The sequence below is a fragment of the Serinus canaria genome, chromosome 4 (assembly GCF_022539315.1).
Source record: "Serinus canaria isolate serCan28SL12 chromosome 4, serCan2020, whole genome shotgun sequence".
Classification (NCBI taxonomy): Eukaryota; Metazoa; Chordata; class Aves; order Passeriformes; family Fringillidae; genus Serinus; species Serinus canaria.
Window position 1 is genome coordinate 23,143,901 of NC_066317.1, and position 25,901 is coordinate 23,169,801.

The 25,901-nt window shown below is 41.4% G+C and overlaps 1 protein-coding gene across 2 annotated transcripts in view; it reads left to right on the top strand.

The window, feature by feature from the left end:
* The window catches only part of NFKB1 (nuclear factor kappa B subunit 1), a 58,004-nt gene extending 32,212 nt beyond the window's left edge, over positions 1–25,792 (top strand). For both annotated transcript variants that reach the window (XM_050973521.1, XM_050973520.1), the window contains exons 8-24: positions 29–187; positions 1,803–1,907; positions 3,794–3,885; positions 4,463–4,601; positions 7,004–7,126; positions 8,057–8,143; positions 8,996–9,193; positions 12,216–12,357; positions 15,505–15,619; positions 17,576–17,777; positions 19,437–19,606; positions 20,435–20,537; positions 21,460–21,584; positions 22,395–22,461; positions 22,774–22,946; positions 23,081–23,258; positions 24,917–25,792. In XM_050973521.1, coding sequence (XP_050829478.1) covers positions 29–187; positions 1,803–1,907; positions 3,794–3,885; positions 4,463–4,601; positions 7,004–7,126; positions 8,057–8,143; positions 8,996–9,193; positions 12,216–12,357; positions 15,505–15,619; positions 17,576–17,777; positions 19,437–19,606; positions 20,435–20,537; positions 21,460–21,584; positions 22,395–22,461; positions 22,774–22,946; positions 23,081–23,258; positions 24,917–25,104 — 2,366 coding nt within the window. In that variant the 3' untranslated portion in view covers positions 25,105–25,792. The remainder of the gene's footprint in view (positions 1–28; positions 188–1,802; positions 1,908–3,793; positions 3,886–4,462; positions 4,602–7,003; positions 7,127–8,056; positions 8,144–8,995; positions 9,194–12,215; positions 12,358–15,504; positions 15,620–17,575; positions 17,778–19,436; positions 19,607–20,434; positions 20,538–21,459; positions 21,585–22,394; positions 22,462–22,773; positions 22,947–23,080; positions 23,259–24,916) is intronic.
* The last annotated feature ends 109 nt before the right edge of the window (positions 25,793–25,901 follow it).

Here is a 25,901-nt window from a genome sequence, read left to right on the forward strand (position 1 = left end):
TGCTAATTCCTCTGTCTGTCAACTCCAGAACGGGAGAGGGAAATCATCCGCCAGGCAGCCATCCAGCAGACCAAGGAGATGGATCTCAGCGTGGTGCGGCTCATGTTCACAGCCTTCCTTCCCGACAGCAACGGCAGCTTCACGCGCAAACTTGATCCCGTCATATCAGATGCCATATATGACAGCAGTAAGTGTGCTTGGCTTTAACCACCTCTTTAATGAGGGGCAGGCTCTTGTACACACAGAAATGACAGGTAGGTGTTGCTGTACATAGACTCATCCAGCCCTGCCCGCCTGGTTTTTGATGCAAAACAAGTAAGTAGCCCATGGATAATTAACCCCATGTCTGTCCACAGACAGTATCGTGCTGGTTTTAATAGATGGTGATGTAAGCCATAGAGGAAGATTTTATTTTGCTGTTAGCATGTTTAATCCTGCCTCTTTTATTATGAGGGTTTTGTAAGTTCTTGTTATATCCATAAGAAGGGCTTGAATTTTGCAGTTTTCAGTTGCTTTCTGTGACAAAGCATTATTACACGAGATGTGAGGAAAAAAAACGCTTCTATCTTTGTTGAGAATTTGACACCTTTCAGTTTTGCAGACCATCTGCTTGTCCATATTTTAAAGGATAATGCAACCATTTCCTTTAGATCTGTCAGTATTTTTTAGAGCATTCCTCTATTTGTCTTTTTTTCTAAGAGAATTTTTTTCACTTCATGTTTTCCCCTATGCTGTTAAATTATAGTGACTCATCTTACTTGAACTCTTTCTGCTGCCTGAATTTTCCTTCCTGAGGCTGTGGGATCCCATGTTCTTGATAGTCATTCTGTAATGACTCAGGAAAAGTACCTATTTTTTCCTTTGTGCATCAGTCATATCTATATTATTGCTTTTTAAGGACAAAGTCTAGATCAAAAGATGCTAAATGCAACTGTTCTGCTATAGTCTGTGCCTTGCTGTTAATTGGACAATGTAGGTCAAAAATTTTGTCCCAAACTAAGGAGACAAACAAAGGTGACATTTTGTATGCATGTTTCTGCTGTTGTAAGTTGCCACACAGATGTCAGTTACTAGTTTCTGATCTGCCTAGGTGAATTCTTGATTGCTAGTTTCAGAAGATTTTCCTTGGGTTTTGTTTGGGGTTTTTTGGTTTTTTTTTTGGATACTTTATTTGCACCATTAAAGCCTTTGCAGAACAGACATGACTTGTGGTAGCATAACTTGCCTTCACAGCTGCTTTCACTTATCAGATGATAGTTCTGTCTTGAGGACCAATAGTTGTCTGTAGATGCCTCTACTAGGATCTGTGGAGGTGGGCTTTTTTATCACTGTCCGGTACACTGGCCAAAAACTGGCATGCTTTCAAATAAGCCACAGAGTCAAGCAAAGCACTGTAGATAGCAGGAAACAGGAAGCAGCTCTCAAGAGTGCCACTCTGTCAGAAAGCAGGGAGGAAAAAGTTACATTCTCTTGTACAGCCCTGCTGTCAGAAAATGAGCACTAGTGCAGGGTGCTGGATGCAGGTCACTGCTGGGTTACCTTGCTAGTGCAGTAATTGTGCTGCAGTGGCTGGGACCTTATTTTGTAGTTCACAGTTCAGTCAAAGCTTAGATGTGAGATTTGTCTTTCATATGAAAAGTCCTTGATTTATTCATGTTTTAAAAAACACAAACAAAGACAGGTTGGACTGGAAGCTTGTCTTTCTATTGCATTTCTGTGTGTTATGCTTGGCTGTGTTTTGTGAAGTCTAAATCTCTTACAGAAGTAAGCAGGTTTTTTTTTTTCATCTTCCCTTTCAATAGAAGCTCCCAATGCCTCCAACCTAAAAATTGTAAGAATGGACAGAACAGCAGGGTGTGTGACAGGAGGGGAAGAGATTTACCTGCTCTGTGACAAGGTTCAGAAAGGTAAGAATCATGAGTATTGTGAGGCACACCAGAGTGTTCATCTGGAGTACAGATAGAGCCTCCTGTGTTCTCTTTAGTGTTGTCTCACTCTGATAGTGCAGCAGGATTTCTAAGTACTCAGCCTTTCTGGAAGTCAAGGCAGCAGTCCAGAGATTTAATAAATCAAAATTGACTTTTGCAAAGCAAATTCAGCTTCTCTTGCCTCCACAGAGACTATGTGATCATCTTTATTCTTCTCAAGTTTCTGCCCTTGCGTGTGTCCTGGAATTTTGGGGGGTGGTGGGTGCTGGGTGATGTTTGACTCCATTAACTAACACCTGCTCTGAATTATTCTAAAGCTTCTGATATATTATTAAGTTCCTGATTGTGAAGAGTAAGTAGGAGTATTCTCTGTTAACCATGGTTGGGAGCTGAATGTGTTCAGCACTGCTGCTGATAACTTCATTTTTATGTACACACTTATGGCAGAGGTCACTCACTGTAAACAGATACTTCTGACAGGTTCATTTTCAGTCTCTGCTCATGGCTCTGAATGTGTGAGAATTCAGCAGTGTGGATTAGGATACTTTGGTTTTTATTGGAAGATACTGGTTAAATGTGGTTTGTTATATTTGGGCTAAGTAGAAAAGAAAAAAGATGGGAGTTAGGGAGAGCCTTTTTATTTGTCAGCTACAGGTAGTACTTGGGATGCCCTGGTGTAGATTACATGGTAGAATGGGTGCCCTGTTCTCATCTATTTAGAAACAGTCCCTTCTCATGTTGTTAAAACCACTGTGACATTTTCTGTTGGTGCAGGCTGTCCTTTTCCATCTCTCTTTCTTCTAAATGCCCTTCTACTATTTAGGGAAGAGGGAAAGCTTTGGGGGCTTTTAGGGACTTTGAAAGAACTATTTTCCTTTACTAGTGCATCTACCCTCTGCCATCAGGAGGACTGAGATAAAACTCAACTCTTACGCACAAAATAAATAAATAAATGTCTGACTCAGTGGAAGCCCTGAGGTGGGGTTTCCCCTCAGCCAGACTGGGGTTTCCCCTGACCTCACTGCCTTCAGAAACCTCCTGCCTGAAGGAACTTGAGCATGCAGGACAGCAGGACTGGAAGTGGTGCTTCAGAGTCTTGAGACTAGCAGGTGGGGCACCTGCAGGGGAAGCAGTCTGTCTGCTGCAGAAGCCTGTCCTGCATCAGTCACCCTAAGAGACAATAGGCTTTTTCTAGCTTTTTCTCATGGGAGTGCTGTGGAAGGAATTTAGTGAGATGCCAGTGAGATGCCTTTCCTAAAAATATAAATAAATAAATAGAAAGAGAATGAAAGAAGATTTGTTCAGAAGAGCAGCAGCCAAATGCCATGTTTCTGGCCTGTGCTGTTTGGAGGGTGAAGGATCCCTGCTGCTGCCATGCTGCTGGCTCACACCTCCCCAGTCTCTGAGCTTCAGCTCCACTGTGGCACTCTGCCAGCAGCAAGCGGAACTTGAACTGTGGCACTTCAGGTTTTGCTACAGTTTTTTGAACTGAAACTGTTGGAGGAGAGAGGGTGGTTTCTACATTTCACGCTTCAAGTTCTCCCCTCCTTACATGTTTGTTCCAAATAAGGCTCCTCTGGAATGTTTTATAACCCTAGAATAGGAAGATGTGTGAACCTAGTTCTCTTTTTACAGCTCAGTAAATAGCAACTTCAGTGAAGTCATTAGGATTAGGCTGATGTAAATTTGATGTCGAAAATGGGTTATTTCTGCTGTTTTCATGAAACAGATAAAGGTAGTTGATGTATTGTGTAGTATTTTCATCCAGCCAAAAAGTAACCATGTTGATACTTCTCTGAAATAACCATAGCCAAAGGTTAAACAAATGCACCAACATCCCAGAGTGTTACTTTCATTCTTTGCAGATGATATTCAGATACGTTTCTATGAAGAGGATGAGAATGGTGGTATGTGGGAGGGCTTTGGAGATTTTTCTCCTACAGATGTACATAGACAGGTAAGTAACTGAGCATTTGTCCTTTGTTAATGATTCTCCCATCTCTGTAAGCTAGGATTATATTATAGTTGGTAAATTATGTGAAAGGATCTGTATCCCATACTGACCTCCTCTTGGAGTCATTGCTTCCTAACAAAAAACTGAACAGTTCTTTAAAGACATCTCTTAGGTGACTAAGAATACAGTGCAAGGTTTTAGGACAAAGCCCCATTGCTTTAACATGCACCCCCTGTAAAATGGGATAGGACAGATAAACAACTCTGAGAGCTCCTGTGAACACACTGAGAAAGCCACAGAAGAGATGCTAAAGGATGAGGGGACAAACAGTGCAGTACTAACATATGGCATGTGGTGGCACTTAGTGTGGCAGTTCTGTCTTTCCCAAAAGGCTTTAGGAGTCAATCTCAGAAGTGAAACTGAAAGCTAAAATGGAAGTTTATTGTTGTAACAGCCCTTTGCTCTGAACTTTTGCCTCCCAAGCCCTAAACTAAAACCTTCAAAATAGTGCAAATGCAAAAGCCAAATTGTCAAAAGCCATGCTCTGTGACAGATATGCTTGTCTTTGTTTCCTTCACAGTTTGCTATTGTGTTCAAAACACCCAAATACCGAGATGTCAATATCACAAAGCCAGCTTCTGTATTTGTACAACTTCGTAGGAAATCTGATCTAGAAACAAGTGAACCAAAGCCATTTCTCTACTATCCAGAAATTAAAGGTAACCCATTAAACCCATTCTAAGATTGGGAATGGAAACTGCAGGGTCCCTAGGAATGTTTTTAATAAGATAGAACTGGTTGGGTGAGGAATTTTTGGTTTTACCTGTTATTTTTAGAAAATATATTTGCCTCCTTGTTTTGGACAGAGTCAATATGCAGTGTGGTAGGTTTATAATGGGTGTTGTAGGACTGGTAGGCAGTAAATCCATGTGTATTTTCTGAGTGAGGCTTGTTCCTTGCAGATTCCCTATATGCACTCATGCTTATCCATACAGTAGATGGCACTCTTCCTCTGAGTTTCTGCCAAATTCTGAAGAGATTTTACTGCCAGTACTCTCAGATGAAACCCTAAACCACAACCTGTTTGGTGCCTGGTGGAAAAGGCACATGTTTTGCAGTTCTCACCTTTTACCATCATGCCAATGTCACTGATGTTTCTGTATTTTCCAATTGCCTGTACCAGTTTAGTAAGCCCAAGTATTTCTTGTGCAAGCAGGGAAAGTGCTGTTTCAATCTCTTGTTTAAAATTTTAGTTGCTTAGAAGAAGTAGAAGAATTGGTATTGGATCTGCTTCCTAAATTATTGGTGAAAATAAGTTTAATCAGCAGATCTGTGCCCTTTGAAGTCTGGATTTGAAATGTTTGATGGGAATGACATTGGCAGTCAAGCTTTTAAATACCAGTAATGTTGATGATATAGAAATGCCTTGAGGCCCAAGTCATAATTAGTGTTTCATTGTATTAAGATTATCTTTCTGCTTAGGAGTTTACCTGCCTGTAAGTTCTAACCTTGAATGTTTTCTGTGCCTAAAGTAGAGCTATGTTGAAATCAACTCCCTATCAGAGTCTCTAAAATAAATGTGCATTAGTGGTGAGAGACTCAGGACAGCTGAGGAGGGAGTGGTGGTGGTCCAAGTGAGTCTGCTTCACAACTCTTAGAATAAAATAGCACAAAGCATGAATTCACAAAAGCTTCCAGAGTAGCCAGAGGATTTCTTCTTGGTAATGATTTCAGGAACCTCTTGCAGAAGTGTTAAGGGAAGTGAAGTGTTCAGCTGCAAAGTTGCCAGATTTGAAGCAAACCTATTTCATGTGCCTCTTAATCGAATAAAATTAATTCAACATTATGTGCATTTTCAGATCCCCTGTACAATCTCATCAAGAAATTACTATTTAGGAACTATATTTTCCCCTTGTTGCAAATGTTCCCACAAACTTAGACCCATATATGTGGATTTTTTTGTGTTTCTCTGACTAGATTGCTCTCTAGGGTTTTCTCTCCTCGTCAGTGTGAGTATGCCTGATGTGTGCATGCATGCATACTTACACATCATGTGCACCTGGAAACAATGCACGTGGCTTTGTCAGTGTACTGTCTCATGTACTCAGCTGTCTCATCTGATGCCCTGATGTGCCTGTGCATGAAATTTCTTTTCCTCATATGGCTGTTGAAAACTACTAGATGGTTTAATAAGCAAATGATATTTTGTTATTTTCTCAACAGTTCTACTGGATTTTAACCCATGTAATGTTTGTATCCCTATTTTTGTAGTTCTTGTCATGACATTTTCACTTTCTCCAGTCATTGGGATAGTCCTTTTAAATCTTTGTGGTTTGTTTTCCAGGGATACTAAGTCTTATTTTGTACTTACACTATAAAATAAGTTTAGGCTTTTTTTTTCTCCTGCTACTCAGCATGGTTTGACAGTAAAATGTCCCTGCCTGAAAAGAAGTTGTCTCTGTTTTAGTGGCTTTTACAGTATTTTAAGTAAATCATTTCAAGCAAGCACAGTTTTCACCATTTCTTGCCATCCCTTAAACAAAAGTTGAAAAGGTACTGCAGGTGCTCTGCTCTGTTGAAACTCAAAAGTGCCCTGGGACCCTCTGATAAGGCTCCATTTCTGAAGCAGATTTGCTTGGAAGAAGAGCCTGTGCTTATATTCCCCAAAAGCAAATTTTCTTCAATAAATTTGGGGTTTGGAGCACTTGTGCTGATTCATGACTTGGCTTAGACACTGAAGAATTTTGGGGCCACTGCTCTTGAGAGCTCTCAGTACATGAAACACTTTTGAAGGAAGCTCTGAGCCCCCCAAGACATCTCCTCTGCATGTGTCCCCTGAGTCTGAGCACAAGGCAGTGACGTGGCTGAAGAGACCAAGCAGGCCCAAGTGATGCTGCTGGTCTGACTGGGGACTTGGCACTGGCTTGTTCTCTCTGCTCCAGTGCAAAGATTTTCTGCTATTTGGAGCTTGAGGAAAATTGACTCTTCTACCATACTCTACATTGTCCTTTATAGACTAGTAACTGTAGTGCTGCTTTCTGCATGCACACCCTGTGTGTGCTGTGCCTGCCACCAGCAGGACCAGGACTGACTCCCTGTTCTCTCATTCCTTCCATCCCAGATAAAGAAGAAGTGCAAAGGAAACGGCAGAAGCTCATGCCGAACTTCTCCGATGGCTATGGTGGGGGCAGTGGCACCGGAGGTGGTGGCATGTACGGAGGGGCAGGTGGCGGTGCTGGCTCTGGTAAGGCAGCAGCTTTAGGCAAAGAGGGAAAAGGGCTCTACTTTGAGAGCAGGACAGGTGATTTTTTTATGCTGATTTTTAAGATGTAAAGAGGATTTTGTCTCCTAGGCCTATAAGACCTGACTCAGCTGCCTTTATTCTATTGTTATTCAATTCAGTCAAGCATCTCCTTATTCTAAGCACTTCATCATCCCGTTTGCTTTCCCACTTTGGTAGCTTTGTTGCATCCTAGGGCTTGGAGGCACTGAAATTCATGAGATAGCTCAGTTAACTATCATTTTGGGTGTCTAAAATTAAACAGGTTCTGACTGTTTCTTGGACCACAATTGGAATTTGGCAGATTAACTCTGTTAGTGCAAAGAACTGTTAAAAAATTGAAGATACTCTTTAGTAAATTTTCTACTGTGCTCTATCTGTTGAAATCAGAGTATATCTGATATGCAGGATTGTGAGAGCATTGCTTTGGTTCTTGCAGCAGAGCATTAAAAACCTATAGGTCAGCAAATGTCACCTGAATCACAACCCTTTCTTTAGAGCAGGGAATAGAGCAGCAGTTTTCAAATTGCTACATGTGTTGCTGGCAGCACATGTATAGCATAACACCAGAATACAAATGTGGTGTAATCACAAAGATTCAAAAGCACAGAGGCAGCTTGTGATGTCTCAGTTCAGTTTTAGAGGAAAGACATAGCAATACTACATTTGTGTGATGTTGTGGATGTTGGGGTAGAGAGTGTCACTAGCCAACCACCTAGAGTTTCTTTGGATTTTTGAAGGGGTACGGGAGAGCTCATCTTTAGCCTGGAAAATTAATTGGACAGAATAAAGCAGAAGGTATGCAGAAAACAAAAATTCAGTTCTTTAGGTTCAGTGTTCTTTTTTAGGATGTAATTCTATTCTAAAGATTCTTAATCTTTCTCCATTCTTTAGGGTTCAGTTTTCCTTCATATGGATACTCTGCTTTTGGAGGGATGCATTTTCCTGGCACAACAAAGTCCAATGCTGGCATGAAACATGGTAACAGCATATATGTCTTTCTTCCAACAGTTTGAGTTTGACCTGTATTATTTTCTACAGTATGATCCAAAATGTCAGGCAGGTCTAGCTAAGCGTGCTGGAAAGGGTCTCTTCTCAAACCTCTGACAGCAGAGGGGTTTGTGTAGCTTATACTGCCCTGCTTCTCTTTTTTCCTCTCCAAGTGTAGTTTCTTTTACTGTGCAGTCCTGAGAAGCAGTGACCAAAACCCCTCCATGTGCTTCTGTATGCAATGTATTATTTCCAGCAACAGCCCTGTTGCTTGCTTGAATGTGCTGATTACAGATGGCCCAAGGACTAGACCACAGAAATCTTCCTTTGTTGCCACAGTCTGGTACTACCCTGTAGCCCAGAGAAATCAATGGAAAAGATTAAATTAATAATAAGGATACTCTTGGCTTCCTAAAATAGGAAGGTAATTTCAGATGTGCATGTTGATTATTCCATAGATACTTCCAAAGTCTCTGGGATGAATTTGCTGTTAGGAAAAAAAAATGTGTCTGAGTAATTCCGCTAGATTTTGTGTGAGTACTTCAGATTTACATTCTTGTACCATGAAAAGAGAGGTGAATCTGTTGTAATATATAAAAGTTTATTTCTAAAGTAGAGGCTATCAAAGACTTAACAGCACTTTAGAGCAGTCACATCACTATGTCTGTCTATCCATGTGTGTTGGCATCTGGAATATTATGATTCATGAGTTTAGTGATAAGTTTTACATTGAAGTAAATTTTTGTATTCATTTTTCAGGGTTTGGTTTTGTCTAGTTGAGTTTTATCATTTGTATTAAAAAAACCAATGGTATGGGACGTTAATTATTCTACTTTTTATTAGAGGGTCTATCAAATTGCAGAGCTGAACAAGACAGAAAGAGCTGTGATAAACAAAATGACCAAAGGGACATGAAATGTGATGTGAAGGTGGAAGCCATGGAGAGCACTGGGTGCAGAACGTCTGCTGTTGATGAGAGAAAGGAGGATTCTGGTTTTTCCTGCAAGACTGAAGTAAGCGAAGCAGATTGCAGGTGGCAGGGTAAGTGAGCAAGTCAATCTGTTTAGGGTAAATCAAACTGCAGTACTGCAAAGCAAGCATTAAAGGTTTGGAAACTCCAAAAATGTCTGCTTGCTGTTCTCAGAACATGAACATCCCTCAAGATCTAAGGTCCATCCCTGTACCTAGTTCTGTAGATAACATTCCACCTTTCTACTGACATTCTTCTGTAAATAACCTTCCACCATTCTACTGAGCTTCTACTGGTCATGCAAGGAGATGAGACAGCTTTGCCTGCTGGGCATGTTTAACCCTGCCTTTGAATAAACTTGTGTGAGGAAGGAAGCTGCAAGCAGTGAAGGCACAGGGAATATAATTCAGCAGTTGACTCAGCTTTTGATATTTGAGAGACTTTAGTGCATGAGTTAATGGATGTTAGTGACTTGCAGTAGGTCTTCCCTGCAACACTGCTGAACTGCATGCAAAGTAGCATTATTGGTTTGAATTTAAAATGTAAAGGTGCCTGTTTACAATTGGCAAGTACACAGTAAAATAACTGCAGTAGCAAAGTGTTACACACCAAACTAATGCCTAAAAATTTTTGCTTTTTATGTATTTTTTATATATTTGTAGCTTTGTAGACCATTAATATGTGGTTATACAGTTCCTTGTATTTTTCCTACCCTTTCTCTTAGATTTTAGAGTAATAAGCTAACCTTCTAACACACTCCTGAAATACTGTTTAGTCTGATTTTCAAGTAGAGGGCCTACAGAAACAACCTTTTGTTTTCCAATCAGAATCTTAGAAGATGTAAAAGAAGTGGGGCAAAGAAGCCCTGGACCAACTCCAGTGGGGCAGTATCTGGGGGAAAAATTACCTAACCAACTGCTCTCCTAATTGGACAATGGCTGTTAGATAGGGACAATTTGTTGAACTTACAAAAACTGTAGAAATCTGTTCCTGGGTGTGCCCATAGCCCATAACTATGGACACACCTGGAAGCTTCTAATAAAGAGCTGGTTTTTTATCTTACCATTTTAATACTGTTGTAAGGGGTTTTGTCTTTTTATTTTAGGCAACAAAACAAAAGGACGAGGAAGGCAAGGGTAGTCATCAGAGCTGGTTTAGCAGAAGAGTTCTAAAATATAAAGACTACAAATGACCCTCCCAGACAGCAAGATGTGCATTTCCTGAAAATAAAAAAAATAGTAGTTGGACTAGACAGACATGTTATTGGTAGGAATTGAGCACAAAGGAATTTCTTGGTTCTGGTTTTTACCAAATGAAACATGATCTAGAGCACTTTTGTTATTCCCTGGATCAGGGAGAGAGCACATTACCTTGTGTGTGTCAGCCCTGTCTGACACTTGCTATCAACAGCACCAGAAACTTGTGGCTTGAGAATCCAAAGTGGCACAGGAGATGGGCTGAAGCTGTAAACACCTCCAAGGTGTGGCCTCTTGTGATCTGAGAACGGATGGTGCTGAAGGAACCTGCTGTTTGTAGTTTTGATTGTGATAAATCCTGTGACTGGTTCAGAGAAAAAATCTTGTGCTGATATGAAAAAAATAACAATGTCCATTTAGCTGTCATGAAGGAGGGGTCTGAATTGTTTACCTGTTTTCCAAGCAATTAATAATGTAGGCAGGAAGCTGACTTTTTTTTTTTAATCTATTGTAATGGCATGAAAGGAGGCAATTTCTAGCTCCAGATTATACAAAGACTTGGTACAGAAGAACAGGCTCCATAAAATAGCTACTGCAGGCTAGATAATTTGGTTATTAGACTAAAAGATACATATAATGTTTTGAAGGTTATCTTTCCTGTGTGTTTGATATGGAAAACCAGGGAGTTTCAATATCCAGTTCTTTGATCTTTGGAAATATGAATAATGAGAAAAGACTGAACTGCTTAACACCCTTTAACCTGAATATGTATCCTGAATATAATACATTTAGTGTTAAGAGGTAAATAGCAAATATAAATCCATCAGCCCAGGCATACAGTATAGCAGCCACAGGGATGTACTGGCCAGAACAACAAGCTCCATGGATGGCTGAGTAAGTCTTTGCCTGACAGCAGTGATGTGTTCCTCTTCATCAGGGACACGCTTCTGACCCAGTTAAATGCCTGGCTTTGTGTAGCTGGAAATCCTGGCTATTGTCTACCCGTGTGGGCTTTAAATGACACAGGCTGTTGTACTTGTTTGCACTTTTAATTCCCAACCTTACAAGGTTTTATAGAAACATGAAACTGTTTAACATACAGGCTGGTTTCAGATGATACTGCTTCACAGAATGACGCTGTAGTTTCAGAGCTCATCTGTTTCATTTTCACTAGTGTCTTGCTGATACAGAACCACAAAAGTATTGACAGAGCAGCTAGAGTTACTTTTCTCCGCAAATGAGTTTCTTTTCTCCCATTTCTCCCTTTTGCCTCCCCACCATGACAACTTCTGCTTTTTGAAATCTCAGTGGCTGTCCATTTTATAATTCTAAAATCAGGAAACAAATACTAAGCATTGCAAAAAGTGAAATGTTTTAAACAGAAGAAGAGAGTCTGTGCTGCTGCTGTGCAGGCCAGACTGCATGGTTTGAGTTGGAGGAGGAGTGCAAAGCCCTGCATTTATTCCATAGCGTTTCTCTGAGCTTCTCTGCGTTATTTCATGGGTCACCTAGGCTTCCCATGCCTCAGCTTTCTCAAGGAAAAAACTACTCAGACCTGCAAATTCCAGATCCAATTTCTGCTCCTTTTGTCTCATTACACAACTGCACATCAGTGCTGTTAATTCCTTGCCAGTCAAACCAGAGGGAGCTTCCAGATTTGACTGTTCTCAGGGTTCCTGCTGCCTGAATGCTCAGCATGCACCTACTTTTCCTTCCTAGGCATTTGTTCCCTCTGTCCTTACCTCTCAGAAGTAATTAGCAACCATCTCAGTGAAGCAGTGAATAATGCTTGGTGGTCTGCACTTTGTATTTCTGTGACAGCACAAGTGCCTGTCAAAAGTAGGTGGTGTTCCAAGGAAAACAACGGAGCTGATGAAGAGGAAACTTTGTGTTGCAGATGCCCTGTTCCTGGAGAAGGCCATGCAGCTGGCCAGGCGCCACTGTGATGCTCTCTTTGATTATGCCGTAACTGGAGACGTGAAGATGCTGCTGGCGGCTCAGCGCCATCTCACCGCTGCCCAGGATGATAATGGGGACAAGTGAGTTGGTCACACTGCACTTGCTGGGTTGAAACCAATGGGTGTGGGGGCAGAATGGTGTAGTCAATTTGTTCTGTCCCTCATGGGTGCCAGTCACTGATGGCACCACTTCTCCTTTCTGCTGTTTGGGAGAGGTACAGCCTTGATTTGACACTTTTGTTTCATTTGCAAAGAAGTCATGTACAACATAAACTTCATTGATCCAGTACCTGTCAGAAAATAACCTGGTCATTGAGGGTATGTTGAGCATGTTGTGAGTTTGAGTTTCTTTGCCCTTTTTTACTTAAAATCTTGACTGAGCATGAATTGCTGTGCTTGCGTCATGATACATGGTGTAGGGGGATCCTCAGCTTGGAGCTGAAGGAGAGGCCCGTGCTTTTCATTCCATGCAAGTCCTGAAGTCTTCATAGGATGCTTCAAGTAAGAGATGCACCAGGAGATGTAGAAACAATAGCTGAAGGGTCCATGCTGCATTTCTCCTACTGGCATCAAGTTCTTTCCAGAGGACATTATTTTGCTCTTGCTTACGTCTGTATTGTACTGTTGTCTTCCAAAGGATTGCACAGATACTTGTGGCAGACTTAGCTGCTAATATTTGCAGACCAGTCTTTCAATACTGTGAGCTTGAGTAGAAATCCACTTTGTTTCTTTATAGCCATGCAGGTTCTGTGGAACTCAGAGTGAAGTACTGTGAAGAACTAATGATCAGAAGTTATTTAAAATGAAATTCAGCAACAGGGCTCTGAACAATTGCAAAAATAGTGTCACTTGCTTATGCAATGGATTATCACATCCTTACTTTTTAGCTGGCAGGCCCTGTGCAATCACCTACATTTCCTTAAATTGTAGTGTTTTGAACAGCAGAAGCCAGATAAGCCTCAAGGTGTCTAGCTAGAAGGAAGATTTCAAGTGACTGAGACCTGTATCCCACTGTTCACTTACTCTGAGAAAGGTTACCACTTTCACTCCATTTTCAGTGAAAATAGGCCTCAGATTACAGAGAGAGGACTACACAATCAGAGAGAGCTACTTTACAAGCTTTGCTTTCCAGCTGGAAACCTAATGTCTGCTTTGAGATAAGCAGGAATATGAAGGAGGTGGGAGCTAGCAACAAAATCTACAAGTGCTATTAAAGTACAACATCTGTGTTTGAGAAAAGAAAGAGGGGACTTCTCTAGAGGAGTATTGAGCAAGTAGGCCCTGCATTTAAATACCAAAAAGGTGTTCCTCAGATTTGGACTTGCAGGGCATTTTAACTAAGTTAAAATACTTTTTAGAATGATAATAAATAGTTATTTTCCTGCTGGATTAAGAAGTACCTGAAATTATGTGAGGCTCAAGTTCACATTGCCTTTCTCCTGAGATATATTTATTCTGTGAGCATAATGCACATCAGTATTACTTCACTACTTTTTGATAAAGCAAAGCTTTGGTGATTGTCTTCCAGCTCTCTTGGGGGAGAAGAAAAAGGTCAAAATTAATGAATAAATTGTCCTGGTTTGCACTTTAATCATTAAAATTATATGGCAACTAGAAAGTTTCTGCTTAAGCCTTTCAAAAACTTGGCTGTCAACAATTTATGGCTTTGAGACAGAACCCAGAAACCTGTGATGAGTGTATATTTACAGTGAACACTCAGTGACACTGGCTGTGACTGCATTTATACCAGTACCATTGCTCTGTGGATATCTGGTGGTTCTACAGTGGTGCTCAAATGCATCGTTTCATGGAGGAATGTTTAAGAAATGGAACTGACCTTTCGTGGTCTAGTCAGAAGCATCACATATAATGGTAGGGTAAAATTAAAATAGTTGCTGCTGAAATGAGAACTAAAAGCAGCAGAAGAACAAATGTGTTTCTGTAGTGAGATTTGGAAATAAAATGTCAGCATGATACAGAGCATAATGAAAAGCATCTATCAGAGCAGAGTAACAGCACTTTTCCAGTAATGGGACTGTTTCTACAGCACAGGGGACCTGAAGGAGGGAAGGTGCCATGATACTTCCAGCAGTATATATAAACAATAAAAAATTGGATGGATCCTCATTTAAGGATGAGTTTGGTTTGTAAATTATCTTCTTCTGTTTTTTAAAGTATCTTCTGGTTTTGACTGCTCTCCATCTCAAATTCTAGATGACTTCTTGCCCTGAATGGCACGGAACTTCCTTTTTTTTTTTTATTTTTCTGACAAAAGTGTCAATCTGAGACTGTTCAGGTGTTTCTGGAGTGGCATAACAGACACACCACATGTCCTGTGCTGGTATTTTGTGTCAGCAGCAACTTGCTCAAGGATGAGTTTAGAAGGTGGTCAGCATGTGCCAATGAAGGGCTTGGCAGGGTATGTTTGAAAACAAAGGGCATGAGTTTCAAATGAAGTTCTGAGGTATCAAGGCAAATGGAGCTCTGTGGGACAGGGGTGATGGATTCACAACCTGCTTTTTCCTGGTGCCATGTTGCACATCCAGCCCTCACTGGTGGTGAGGGACCTGCCTTTGGAGAAGAGCATAGGAAGGGCCATTGCACTAACCCAGTAGGAGTAAAGTGACTTGCTGTGCAGTCACTCATGTCTCAGAACAGGTGCTTTTTTGGCAGGATGCCTCTGGCCACTGTTGCAAATCCTGTGGTTGTTAGTCACCAGGCCTGAGTTCTTAGTCACTTTTCTGTTTAGAAATGAAATAAAGAAAAACCCACAGATCTGGGGAAACCCATAAGGGAAAATCTGCTTTGGTAACAGAGAGGCTTGTGGAAATTCTGCAGGAAGGTTTTCACAGTAATAAGTGTTTATCTGCTGCATAATTCAAAATATGAAAAAAACAGAAAACCAGCAGAGAATCTGAAAATTTCTGAAATAATTGTTTTGTGCCACACATTTTGTATATTAGACTAGTAGTAAAATAATGCTGAGGGGCAGTAAAAGCCATCCTCAGTTTGCTTTTGTTATTGAAGGGTTACACAGTTACATTCTGACCTGGTTTTTTTTCAGTGCTGGGATTCATTTTAAGTCTTGATACTTAGTGTTGGAATCATTATCTCTAATTGTCGAGTGTTTATATCAGAATGCATTCAGATCTACAGCAAAGCCTTGAAACTTTTGTAATAAGTTTGAAAACAGTGTAAATTTGTTAATCTGTTTTTTGTTTGTTTCAGTGTCCTTCATTTAGCAATTATCCACCTTCATACTGAGCTGGTGAAAAACCTCTTGGAAGTGATGCCCCGTTTGAATTACAATGACATCATTAACATGAGAAATGACCTCTATCAGGTGAGAAGTTGTGGGGTGTAAGTGTTGCTGATTGTTTAGCCAGTAAAAAAGAAATTGCACAACTTGCTGTCTGTGGGAAGAGATCAGACTGATGCAAACAAGTTTAGAGACAAGGACATATTGGAAGGTTGTGGAGGAAAGAGAGCATGTTTTCACTAGTTTAGTCTATTATTCTCTTGATGGTAACAGAAGTGTCTCCATGGGTTAACTGTGGAACAGGCCAAAAAGAGTAAATTCTTCAGTTCATGGCTTCAGTATTTGGCTTCTTTGTCACTAAACCAGAGGTATGGATTACAGTGTGCCAGCTCTGGACTCCTCTGACCTTTCTGACACTACCCAACTTGGGATCATGAGTCAGTTCCTGCACCATGAGTTATCTGTGGGCACGTATCTGTAGGCACATGTGGAAGCCATAATAACCTCTGCCATTCCTACAGCCCAGATTGTATTTGTGCCCATCACGTGAGCACCAAGATTTCCCTTTCATTTCTGCAGTAACTGAGAAAAGCCCTTCCCCTTGCCTTTAACCCAGGAGGAAAACAACTGGCAGGCACAGTTCTGTCTCCTCAGCTATAGTCTGGCCTGTTTGGGTTGTAATTCAAGTTCTAAAAAGAGCTGTGGGAACTTTTGTGGAAAAGACTCTCTTATAAAGAGATTGTGCACGCCATTGAGCAGCACTCTGACACTTGTGTCATTTGTTTTGCTCTGAACAGTAAAGGCGGGTTTTAATTCTGTACAGGTAGTCCCAGGGGGTTTATTTTGACTTGTTTTCCTTCACATTTTTATGTTCTTATAAACTAAGTTTGAAATGTGGAGGCTGCTGAAAGTAAGCAGAAGATTCTGAATTGAATTCTGTGCCCTGTGTTTAACAGAAGCAGGAAGCAAAGCTGGGCTCCACACCAGAAATGAATCCCTGACTACAGAACCAAACTCTACAGCGCTCCCTACCTTCAACTTAAACCTTTAGCCATTGGCAGAAGAGAATGTAGGCTTGGGCTAGAATTTTCCTTCTCTACAGATATTCTGAAAGCTGACATATACCTTATAGATGCAATAATTGATTGCAAATATGTTGACAGATCTGTTGACAAACACAAGCTTGTTGTGCAGAGCTGGAATTAGTCTTTATTTTTAAAGTCCTCTGTCAAGGTAATCTAAATATGGAATCTTACTCAAATTTTAAATTATTTTAGTATGAGAAATACCATTTCCCAGACCTCACTAGAATGCTTACTGTTTAAATACATGCATATGTATGTTCGGTGTGATGCTGCTCAGAACTGACAAGAATGCAGTATGCAACCAACCTCTGGAAGGTCCCAAAACCTCTCAGCCTAAGCGTTGCTCAGTGCTGCAGGTGCACAGAAATGGGGAATGTGCAAATGGGATCAGCTAGTTCAACACACATGGCATAAATGCACAATTGTTCTGCAGTTTGACAAGGGCACAGAACCTGCAGGATTTTCTTCTTTTCTGTGCAGCCATGAGGAACTCCTATGTGGTTCCAAATCTCTGATTCAGGAGCAAAATGAAAGCATGGTTTGTTGCTAAAGGATCTGAGTAGGGCCTGGAAAGCCTCCCACTGTGGCATGAACTTGGCAGTAGTGGAAGCAGCCTTGCAGTGTGTGGGGGAGGCAGGGATGATCTCATCTCCCAAGTCCCTTGCACTGCAATGCTCAAATAGCCAGGTCAGTGCCCTGGCTGATAGAGTAGGCAGCATCTTTGTTCCTCCCAAAGTCCAACTGCTGACATTGGCAAGGCAGCTTTTATTTCCAGTATGTAGAAACCCTGTTTGTAGTATTCAGCAGAAAAGAAGCTACACCACTCCAAAGCCAACTAAAATCTTGCATATGTGTACAATCTTCTCATACTAGGAGCTTTTATGGGTTTCAGAGATTTCTGTGCAAGTCGTGTAGCTTTGCTTATCTTCTCATGGCTTGCTTCTGTCACTTGCAGACCCCCCTGCACCTGGCAGTAATCACAAAGCAGGCAAAGGTGGTGGAAGACTTGCTGAAGGCTGGAGCAGATGTCAGCCTTCTGGATCGCCACGGCAATTCTGTCTTACATTTAGCTGCTACTGAAGGAGATGACAAGATTTTGAGTCTGCTCCTTAGGCATGAGAAGGTATCTCCCATGGTCAACCTCCCCAATGCTGAAGGTATGGAAAGATAATGGCTGTATTTTACACTTCCCTACTTGACAAACACACCACAATTCCTACCAACACTCTGTTGCTACATGGGTAGTTACAGACCCTGAAAATAACATCTTTCCCCATTTTTCATATGTTGTCCTTGGTTTTTATATGCCTGCAGGCACAGATGAGAGAGCACAGGCGTGTCAGTTTTCTGGTTATACAGAACAGGAAGATTGGTAATGGTCACATGACACAGCATGGATTTGAATTTTTGTCCCTGTACATTCTCTTCCATCTCACAGAACCTCAAACACTTATGCTCATCTTGTTCCTTATGCCACCCTTGGTTTTTTTAAAAAATCCCCTCAGAAGAAAATGTTTCCTCCTGCCTAGTGAATGAAATCCCCTTAGAAATAGTTTCTGCACTAGTATTCAGTTTCATATCTGGCTCTTTGTGACCATACAGAATTAGAGCCTGTAAAATAACCACAAAGAGAGAGTTCTCCCATTTTTCAGTATGCAGGGGACTTCAATTTAGTACTCCTGCTCTAATAGATTGTAAAATGTCTGACCTAAAATTGTCATCATGGATTCAAAAAACTGTATTCAGTTCTTCAGAGAGAGAGGATGTTTTGGTTGGGTGTTGGTTGGTTTTTTAAAAAAAGGCTTTATTATTATCTTTCTGGTGCAGATATTCTTGAGGTGTCAGGTCACTGACCTTACAGGAGGATGATACTAAAATATACCAGTTACTCTCCAAACCATTTTCTAGATGTTCAGTGGCAGATGGGGCCAATGGGTACCTACTTGTTTAGTAACAAGCTGCAGATTTGCTTTTTAAGGCTATTCTCTTGAGGCAAAAATATGCTTTAGGTGAGCTCTGTAGTTCCTGCCTTCTGTTCCACCTTGTAATCTGATTTTTTTTCTCCTTGCATAGTTTTGACTCTCCAAGTTCCAATTAATGCACAAAGAAGATATTTATTAACCAATAACTTTATCCTGAGCCTCAACCTGCAGTACTCCCTTAGGGTCTGGGGCCCCCAACATAAATAAGAAGGACATGGGCTTGTTGGAGCAGGGCCAGAGGAGGGCATGAAGATGCTCACAGGTCTGTAGCACCTCTCCTCTGCCGTCAGGCTGGCAGAGCTGGGACTGGAGAAGAAAAGGCTCCAAGGAGACCTTACAGCACCTTCCAGTACCTGAAGAGGGCCTACAGGAAAGCTGAAGAGAGGTGTTTTATGAGGACATGTAGGGATAGGACAAGGGAGAGTGGCTTTAAGCTGACAGAGGGTGGGTTCAGATTAGATCCAAGACAAATGCTCTCACTGTGAGGATGATGAGACACTAGAACAGGTTGCCCAGAGAAGTTGTGGATGCCTCATTCCTGAAAGTAGGTTCAAGGCCAGGTTGGATGGGTCTTTGAGCAGCTTGGTCTGGTGGAAGGTGTCCCTGCCCATGGCAGGACTGGCATGGAACTGAATGATCTCTGAGGTCCTTTCCAATCCAAACAATTCTATGATTCTATCATCTTTTAGTGTATAAGCAGGCAAAATATGTTACTTCTGCTGAGGTAACTACGGTAACTCATTTTGCAATTTTCTCACTTTGAAACTCATAATTCTGACATTTCTGAATTTTACAATATTAATGCAGATGATGGATGGGTTTTGTTTTGTGTAGGCCTGAGTGCAATTCACATGGTGGTGATGGCAAATAGCATGTCCTGCCTCAAACAGCTGATTGCTGCTGGAGTTAACGTCAATGCTCAGGAACAAAAATCCGGACGAACTGCATTGCACTTGGCTGTTGAACAAGAGAACATCCCCTTGGCAGGCTGCCTTTTACTTGAGGTAAAGGCAGAACTTCTTTCTTCCAGGTTTTTCAATGACATATTTAAAAGCTGTTGCCAATCCTTCTATGCTTCAGAACAACAGAAGTAGAGGGGGAGGTCCCTGTTTATTGATTAGATTACTTGAATTGGTATAGTGGCAAAGTTACTGGTAATGTTACTGTTTTGTTCAGCACTGCTGGTGAAGCTTTTGACCAAGTTGAGGAATTTAGAGTTTGTGACCCTAACCTGATTGCCTATGCCATGTGTAATTTGCACTGAGTAATGCTGGCAGGCACTGAAGTTACCATGAACAAATTCATCCCTTCTTCTGTGTGAAGCAGAACAGGTATAGAGTTGTGCAGAGAGATGTAGTTGTGTAATCTGTAAATATTTATCTCATCATAACACCTTGATCCTGGTATCCTTAATTCTACACACCCCAGCTGGCTGTGTGGCTTTCCTCTGTGCTCAGGCATGGATGTGCCACCAGCCTGGCCGTTCTGATGAGCAGCAGGAGGGCAGGATTCTGTGCACACCACTCCCACTCCAAAGGCCATGGGCAAGCAGATGGCAGAACTCTTACAGGGGGTGCAAAGTGGCTTATATCTACCTGACCTATTTGGAGATATACCCTGTGCCTCCTGCTCTAACAGTGGTGCACACTACCACCCTATGCATGTAGACAGTTGTTATTCCTTTCTAACTCCTTTTCAGGCATTTTTAGTTTTTATGCTACCAGACAGGGAAGGGTGCTTACTTGCACAGTAGCAGTGTTTATGCTGATATGAGCCTCTGCAGCTGCATTGTACAGACTTCTTTTCTTTTTTGCCATTCAACAAAAACTCAGGGTGATGCAGATGTGGACAGCACTACATATGATGGGACAACTCCACTTCACATAGCAGCTGGAAGGGGCTCAACAAAATTGGCAGCAGTTCTCAAAGCAGCAGGTATGGAAATAGATCTTTGCTGGAGACTTCACTTTCACAGTGATAACTCAAGTTAGAAGGCTGCAAAGCAGAATTAACTTGTTTAAATGGGTGGCCAATGAACTTGTTTAATTGGGTGGAGGAAGTCAGATGTTAAAAGCAAGAAGGTCTGAATTTCCTCAGAAAGTCCTGCTCTGAGGTGCTGTACTAATCACTCTTCAGCACCATCTAATGGCTGGAAAGGCGAATTATGTTGGTCAAAAAAATTCTCGAGAGGACTTTGGGAAGTTTCTTGAGTACTTTTTGTAGCTTTTATAGCTGAAGAAGCAGAGAAGTGATCTTTTTATGTATGTGGGATAAGTGTTGGACTGCTTTAGAAAGAAAAAGCCAAAAAAACCCAAAATCATTACTGAAACATGAGCTTGTTAGTGTCTCCTATTGCTGTCACTTTGGAAGAATTAGGTTGGCATATTAATTGGAACATTTTGTCAATTGTACTTAAACCTAATTTTTCTCCTTTGAAACAGAAACCCAAGCCTCCCATTGCTGAGGCTGCCTGCTTGGTCTTTTGAAATCACCCCCACTTTCTCTGACACTCTAAAAAGCAGCACCACACCATCCCTTCATCACATGCATGCTGTGCTGTGTGAGACAACAAGGAACTGGGAGTCAGTTAATACAACCAGAGCTCTTTCTTTGGGCCCTAAGGCTCAGCTTGTCAGGTTTTTTTTTTTTTCCTCTTTATAATGGAGAGTAGCATTGTACAGAGATGTGACAGCATTTAAATGTAACTGATAAAAAGAGCTACTTGCCAGCTTAATATAAAATATCATTTAACTGGAGTAAATGAGCTGATTTGCCATTCAGTACATAGAACACATATTTTAAATATTATTGAGAAGCAACTTGAAGCCCCTTTCCCACCCCCCTCCTTGTTTTTCAGGTGCCAATCCTCACATTGAGAACTTTGAGCCATTGTTTGATCTAGACTACGTGAAAGATGATGAAGATGATGATGAAGGGATTGTCCCTGGAACAACACCACTGGATATGGCAGCCAACTCTGAGGTATCAGATCTGTTTTCTTTTTTAGTTTTTTGTTGGTTTTTTTCTAATTATAAAGGATAGTTCAGCTCTCTCAGCCAGCTCCTTTCATTGCATCCAAAATTATTGCAATTAATTTGATTAATTTGCCATCAAAAATTAAGCTAATTCAGCCAAAAAACTCCCCTGATGAAACAGCACTGGAAGAAAGCTCCACTGAACTAAGGCTGCTGAACAGTTCTTGAAGCAGTTGCACTTACAGTCTTCAGTGTGGGAAAGTATTTACCAAGCTTGTGTTGGAAGGCCCATTCTCCAATGGGTTTCTTTGCTGAGTGTTCTTCAGAATTGCAGCCTGTGTGTGGTTGGAAAATACACTCCTGTGTTCTACCCAAACAGTGATTGAGCTAATTATTGTGCATGTGGCTTGGTGTGAATGTAAAGGATAAGCAGTCAGCACCTCTAATCATCTGGAGCTGGGGAGTGGTACCAAGCTTAGCTGAAAATCTAACCCAGGCTTTGTTTTAAATGACTGGTGGCAGCAGCAGGCAGCAGCTCCTTGCCTAGTCTCTGCTACTGCCATTTATTTACTGCCAAGATTTCCTCTGTGTCTTGAAAATAGATGCCAGATGACACAGCTTAAAATAAAGGGAGATCTAACCTCTCAAGATTTCTCCCTAAAGTTTAGCACAGGTTTTGTACAGTATCCTTAGTCATACTGAGCCTGGGAGAGAAAAAAAATGCTGATTTACAGATGGAATTTTATACAACACTGCTGAGACTTAATGGACACTAACCAGATTTCTGCTAAATACTGACTTTAATGTATTCTCTTAGGTGTATGACATATTAAATGGCAAACCCTATGAGTCAGCAGAGGTTTTGGAGGACTTACTCACACAAGGTAACACCTATAAAGACTTGACAATATCCCTCTAGTAATTGAGTACTGAAAGAGGAGTGGCAGATGACATTGCCCTGCTTGTAACTGAGCTGGTGAGAGAGATGCCCTCCCACCTCATCACTCATACAATAAGCATGATTCCCTTGAGACGTCTCAAGGACAAGGAGTACATTTGCAGTATTGCAGCAATACATTTGTAAATGCAAGGATTGAACTCTCAAGTAGTCTTCAATTTGGCTTTGTTTCTTCTTAAAAATGAACTGGTGCATGTTTTGTATAAATAATAAACTAACATATTTCTCTGTTCCCCAGGACATTTGAGAGAGCTGAATGAGAATTCCAAGATGCAGCTTTACAAACTGTTGGAATTGCCTGATCCAACCAAAAACTGGTCCACCCTAGCACAAAAACTGGGTCTCGGCATACTTAATAATGCCTTCAGGTTGAGCCCTTCCCCATCAAAGACTCTGCTGGATAACTATGAGGTAAGGTGCTGTAACAGGTTATAAAGAACACTGATACACGTAGAGAACCTTGTTCTCCCGCACAGTGAGACAGTGCAGCCCTGCAGTTTTAGCCAGCCTGGATCATGCTGAGTATCTGATGTCTGCACTTTCAGGTGTCTGGTGGTACAGTTCAAGAGCTGATCACTGCTTTGAGACAGATGGATCACACAGAAGCCATAGAAGTAATTCAGGAAGCACTGTCCATCTCACGCAGACCGTCTCCCCTGGAGGACAGCACAGCAAAAGCTCTTCCATTATCATCACCGCTCACCTTTGCAAATGGAGAGACAGGTAAAACTGAGAGCAAAATATGAACAGCTTTATTTAAGACTTTTTTTCAGTTTTCCCTCCCTACTCTATCTAGGACTTGTTTGGATTGCACGCCTTCTTGCACACACTGCTTCACCTGCTTACTGGTTTCAGAAATATTTTACTGCAGTGTGACCCCTCCCATCATAGGTATCTGCTAGACATAGGAGACAGGAAAAATTACCTACTTGAATCAGCATGCCTGCATCACAGTATTCATTCTACTGCTGCCCTTTGCTAAAACTAGACACTTACCATTTGCCAATGGTAATGCCTTGGGTGTACTGGGAATATAGGAAATTTTCTCCTAGGTGTATACAAGTGCCATTAGCTTTTGACTTCTCCCACCCCCCCCGCCCCCCATAGCTGGATCAACAAAAACATTTTGGGTTCCTAAACTTCTCAGCAAGACTTCAGTATTAAATTTCTCCTTCCACAATGTGTAGCACTCCAAAATGGTCCAGTGTTCTGTAAGTAAAGAAACTGCAGATGGCTTAGGTTACACAGGACCTTAAGCAGCCCTGCTGGCCAACTACCTGCTCAGAGCAGGGCCAGTGGAACATGACATGAGGTTGCCCATGTTATGTCCAGTTGAGTTCTCAGCACCTTCAATGATAGAGGTCCTACAGGGGTTTTGGGCAGGGAACTCTACTAAGAGAGAAAGAGAGGTTGTGAGAAGTTTTTCATCAGGGCTGTTCAGTCATTGCCTGGCTAGGTTTAGTAACAAAAATATTTGTTTTTCTTCCTGTGCAAACACTGGTAGTGCTGCCTGTAGCCAAATGTGGAAACTTATACCCTGTGTAAAAACACTGTAGGTATTTCTGGTAATAAAAAAGAAACACCACAGTCACTCCATTCCAGTCTATCATTGCCAGTTTATTCTCTATAGAAAACTGTTTGGTCAGTCATGGAATAAACCTTCACACCCACCCAAAAATGTGCTTGTACACATACTGCCCCTTTAGATTCATCTTGAAGGGTAAGAGGGGTTCTGCTCCCTCTGCAACATGGTGGGCATCACATAGTTTATTTTAAGATGTTTGTTTAGAAAAACAAGACTGAACTCTTAAGGTACCACCACTGTTTTAGTCCCACTGATCCCACATCGTACCTTCAGTTTCAGCTCTTGCAGTCAGACACTCCTTCTATGGATCCAGCATGGGGGATAGATCCTACTCACTTGCTCCTATTTCAGGGTCACTTACTAGATGAAAGCTCTCAAGTGTTTGTCTCAAAAAGAAATCTGTAAGTTGAAATAACATGAATTAGAAGTTTTAGGAGCCTCATCCTAGAGTTGCACACTTGCAGAGAGTGTGACAGAGAACCTTTTGCCCTGCAATCACCACAGCTGGGCAGAGTCCTGACCCAAGTGCACTTGACAGCATTAGTATCAGTGGAGCACCACTTCTCATCCCATCCAAGCTCCAACTGCAAGCTGATCTCTGCCAGCAGTATATCAGATCACACGCTTTGGAGGCCTGGAAACATTCAGCCCAGCTTTTCCTATTACAATACCTCATGTTAGATTTATTTTCCTAGAGAAGAGCTTAACCCTGTTGGTTTGTATTCCTCAGGCTTTTCTCAAAGCCGCCTTGCTCGAGCCACACAATGATGATGTTTCCCTTTTCTCTGTCCCTCAGGTGAGCTCTACAGTAGCAGATTCCAAGACCCCGAAAGTACGTGTGACAGTGGTGTGGAGACCTCCTTCCGCAAGCTGAGCTTCACCTACTCAGACTCTCTGACCAGCAAGTCCTCACTAACACTTGGCAAAATGGCCCTGGGCTATGGACATGAAAGTTCAGGGCAAAGCAATTACATAGCTGACTAGTGATCTTCAGTTGGCAATATGCAGTTACAGGAACAAATGGGACATTTCAAATTACATCAGTGTCATCCTGGCCAGAGGGAAGGGAACTCACAACCAAAAGTGCACTGGAAGAATCCCACCTGAACCCAAACAAATGGCAACTGCAGCACGTGACTCCTAGCCACTGTTTCCTTCCTCAAGTACATTTAATTGTGTTCATTTACAAGCCATTTACAACAACCAGGGCTCCACTGCTGCATTAATACACAGGTCTGGATGCTGACTGACTGAGCTTCCCTGGTCTGTGAGGATTTTCTTTTACTGATGAAAAAGAAGTTGCTAATGCATAATACAAACTTACTAAGGAGGTTAAGCACACAAGCAATCAGAGGATACAGTTTCTAGCTGGTCTCTTCATAATTTTTGCAGCACAGTTGCATGCAAACAGCTTATAAAATAGCTGGCAAAGAAAAATCATTACTTTAATCACAACAGTGACAACTTGGCGAAAAAAGAGAATCCTGAAAGAATCTTGTATATTTCAAATAATGTATTTAAACTTAACTTTGGTGCCTCTTATTCAAAAAATTTTTAAAGTTTGGCATTTTCCTACTTGTAAATAGTTTTTTTATATCTGATCCTTTTTGAGAAAGCGTGCTTTTTAAATGCTTATTTTTATTTTACTTTTATAATAAAACCCCAAAATTAATGCTCCTGTCTGTGCCTGCTGTGATTTTTACATTACTTTTCAAGTAGAGGTATTGAAGATTTAGCATCTCCATTTTAGGCATTGATACAAGATCATGCTGATTTCCAAG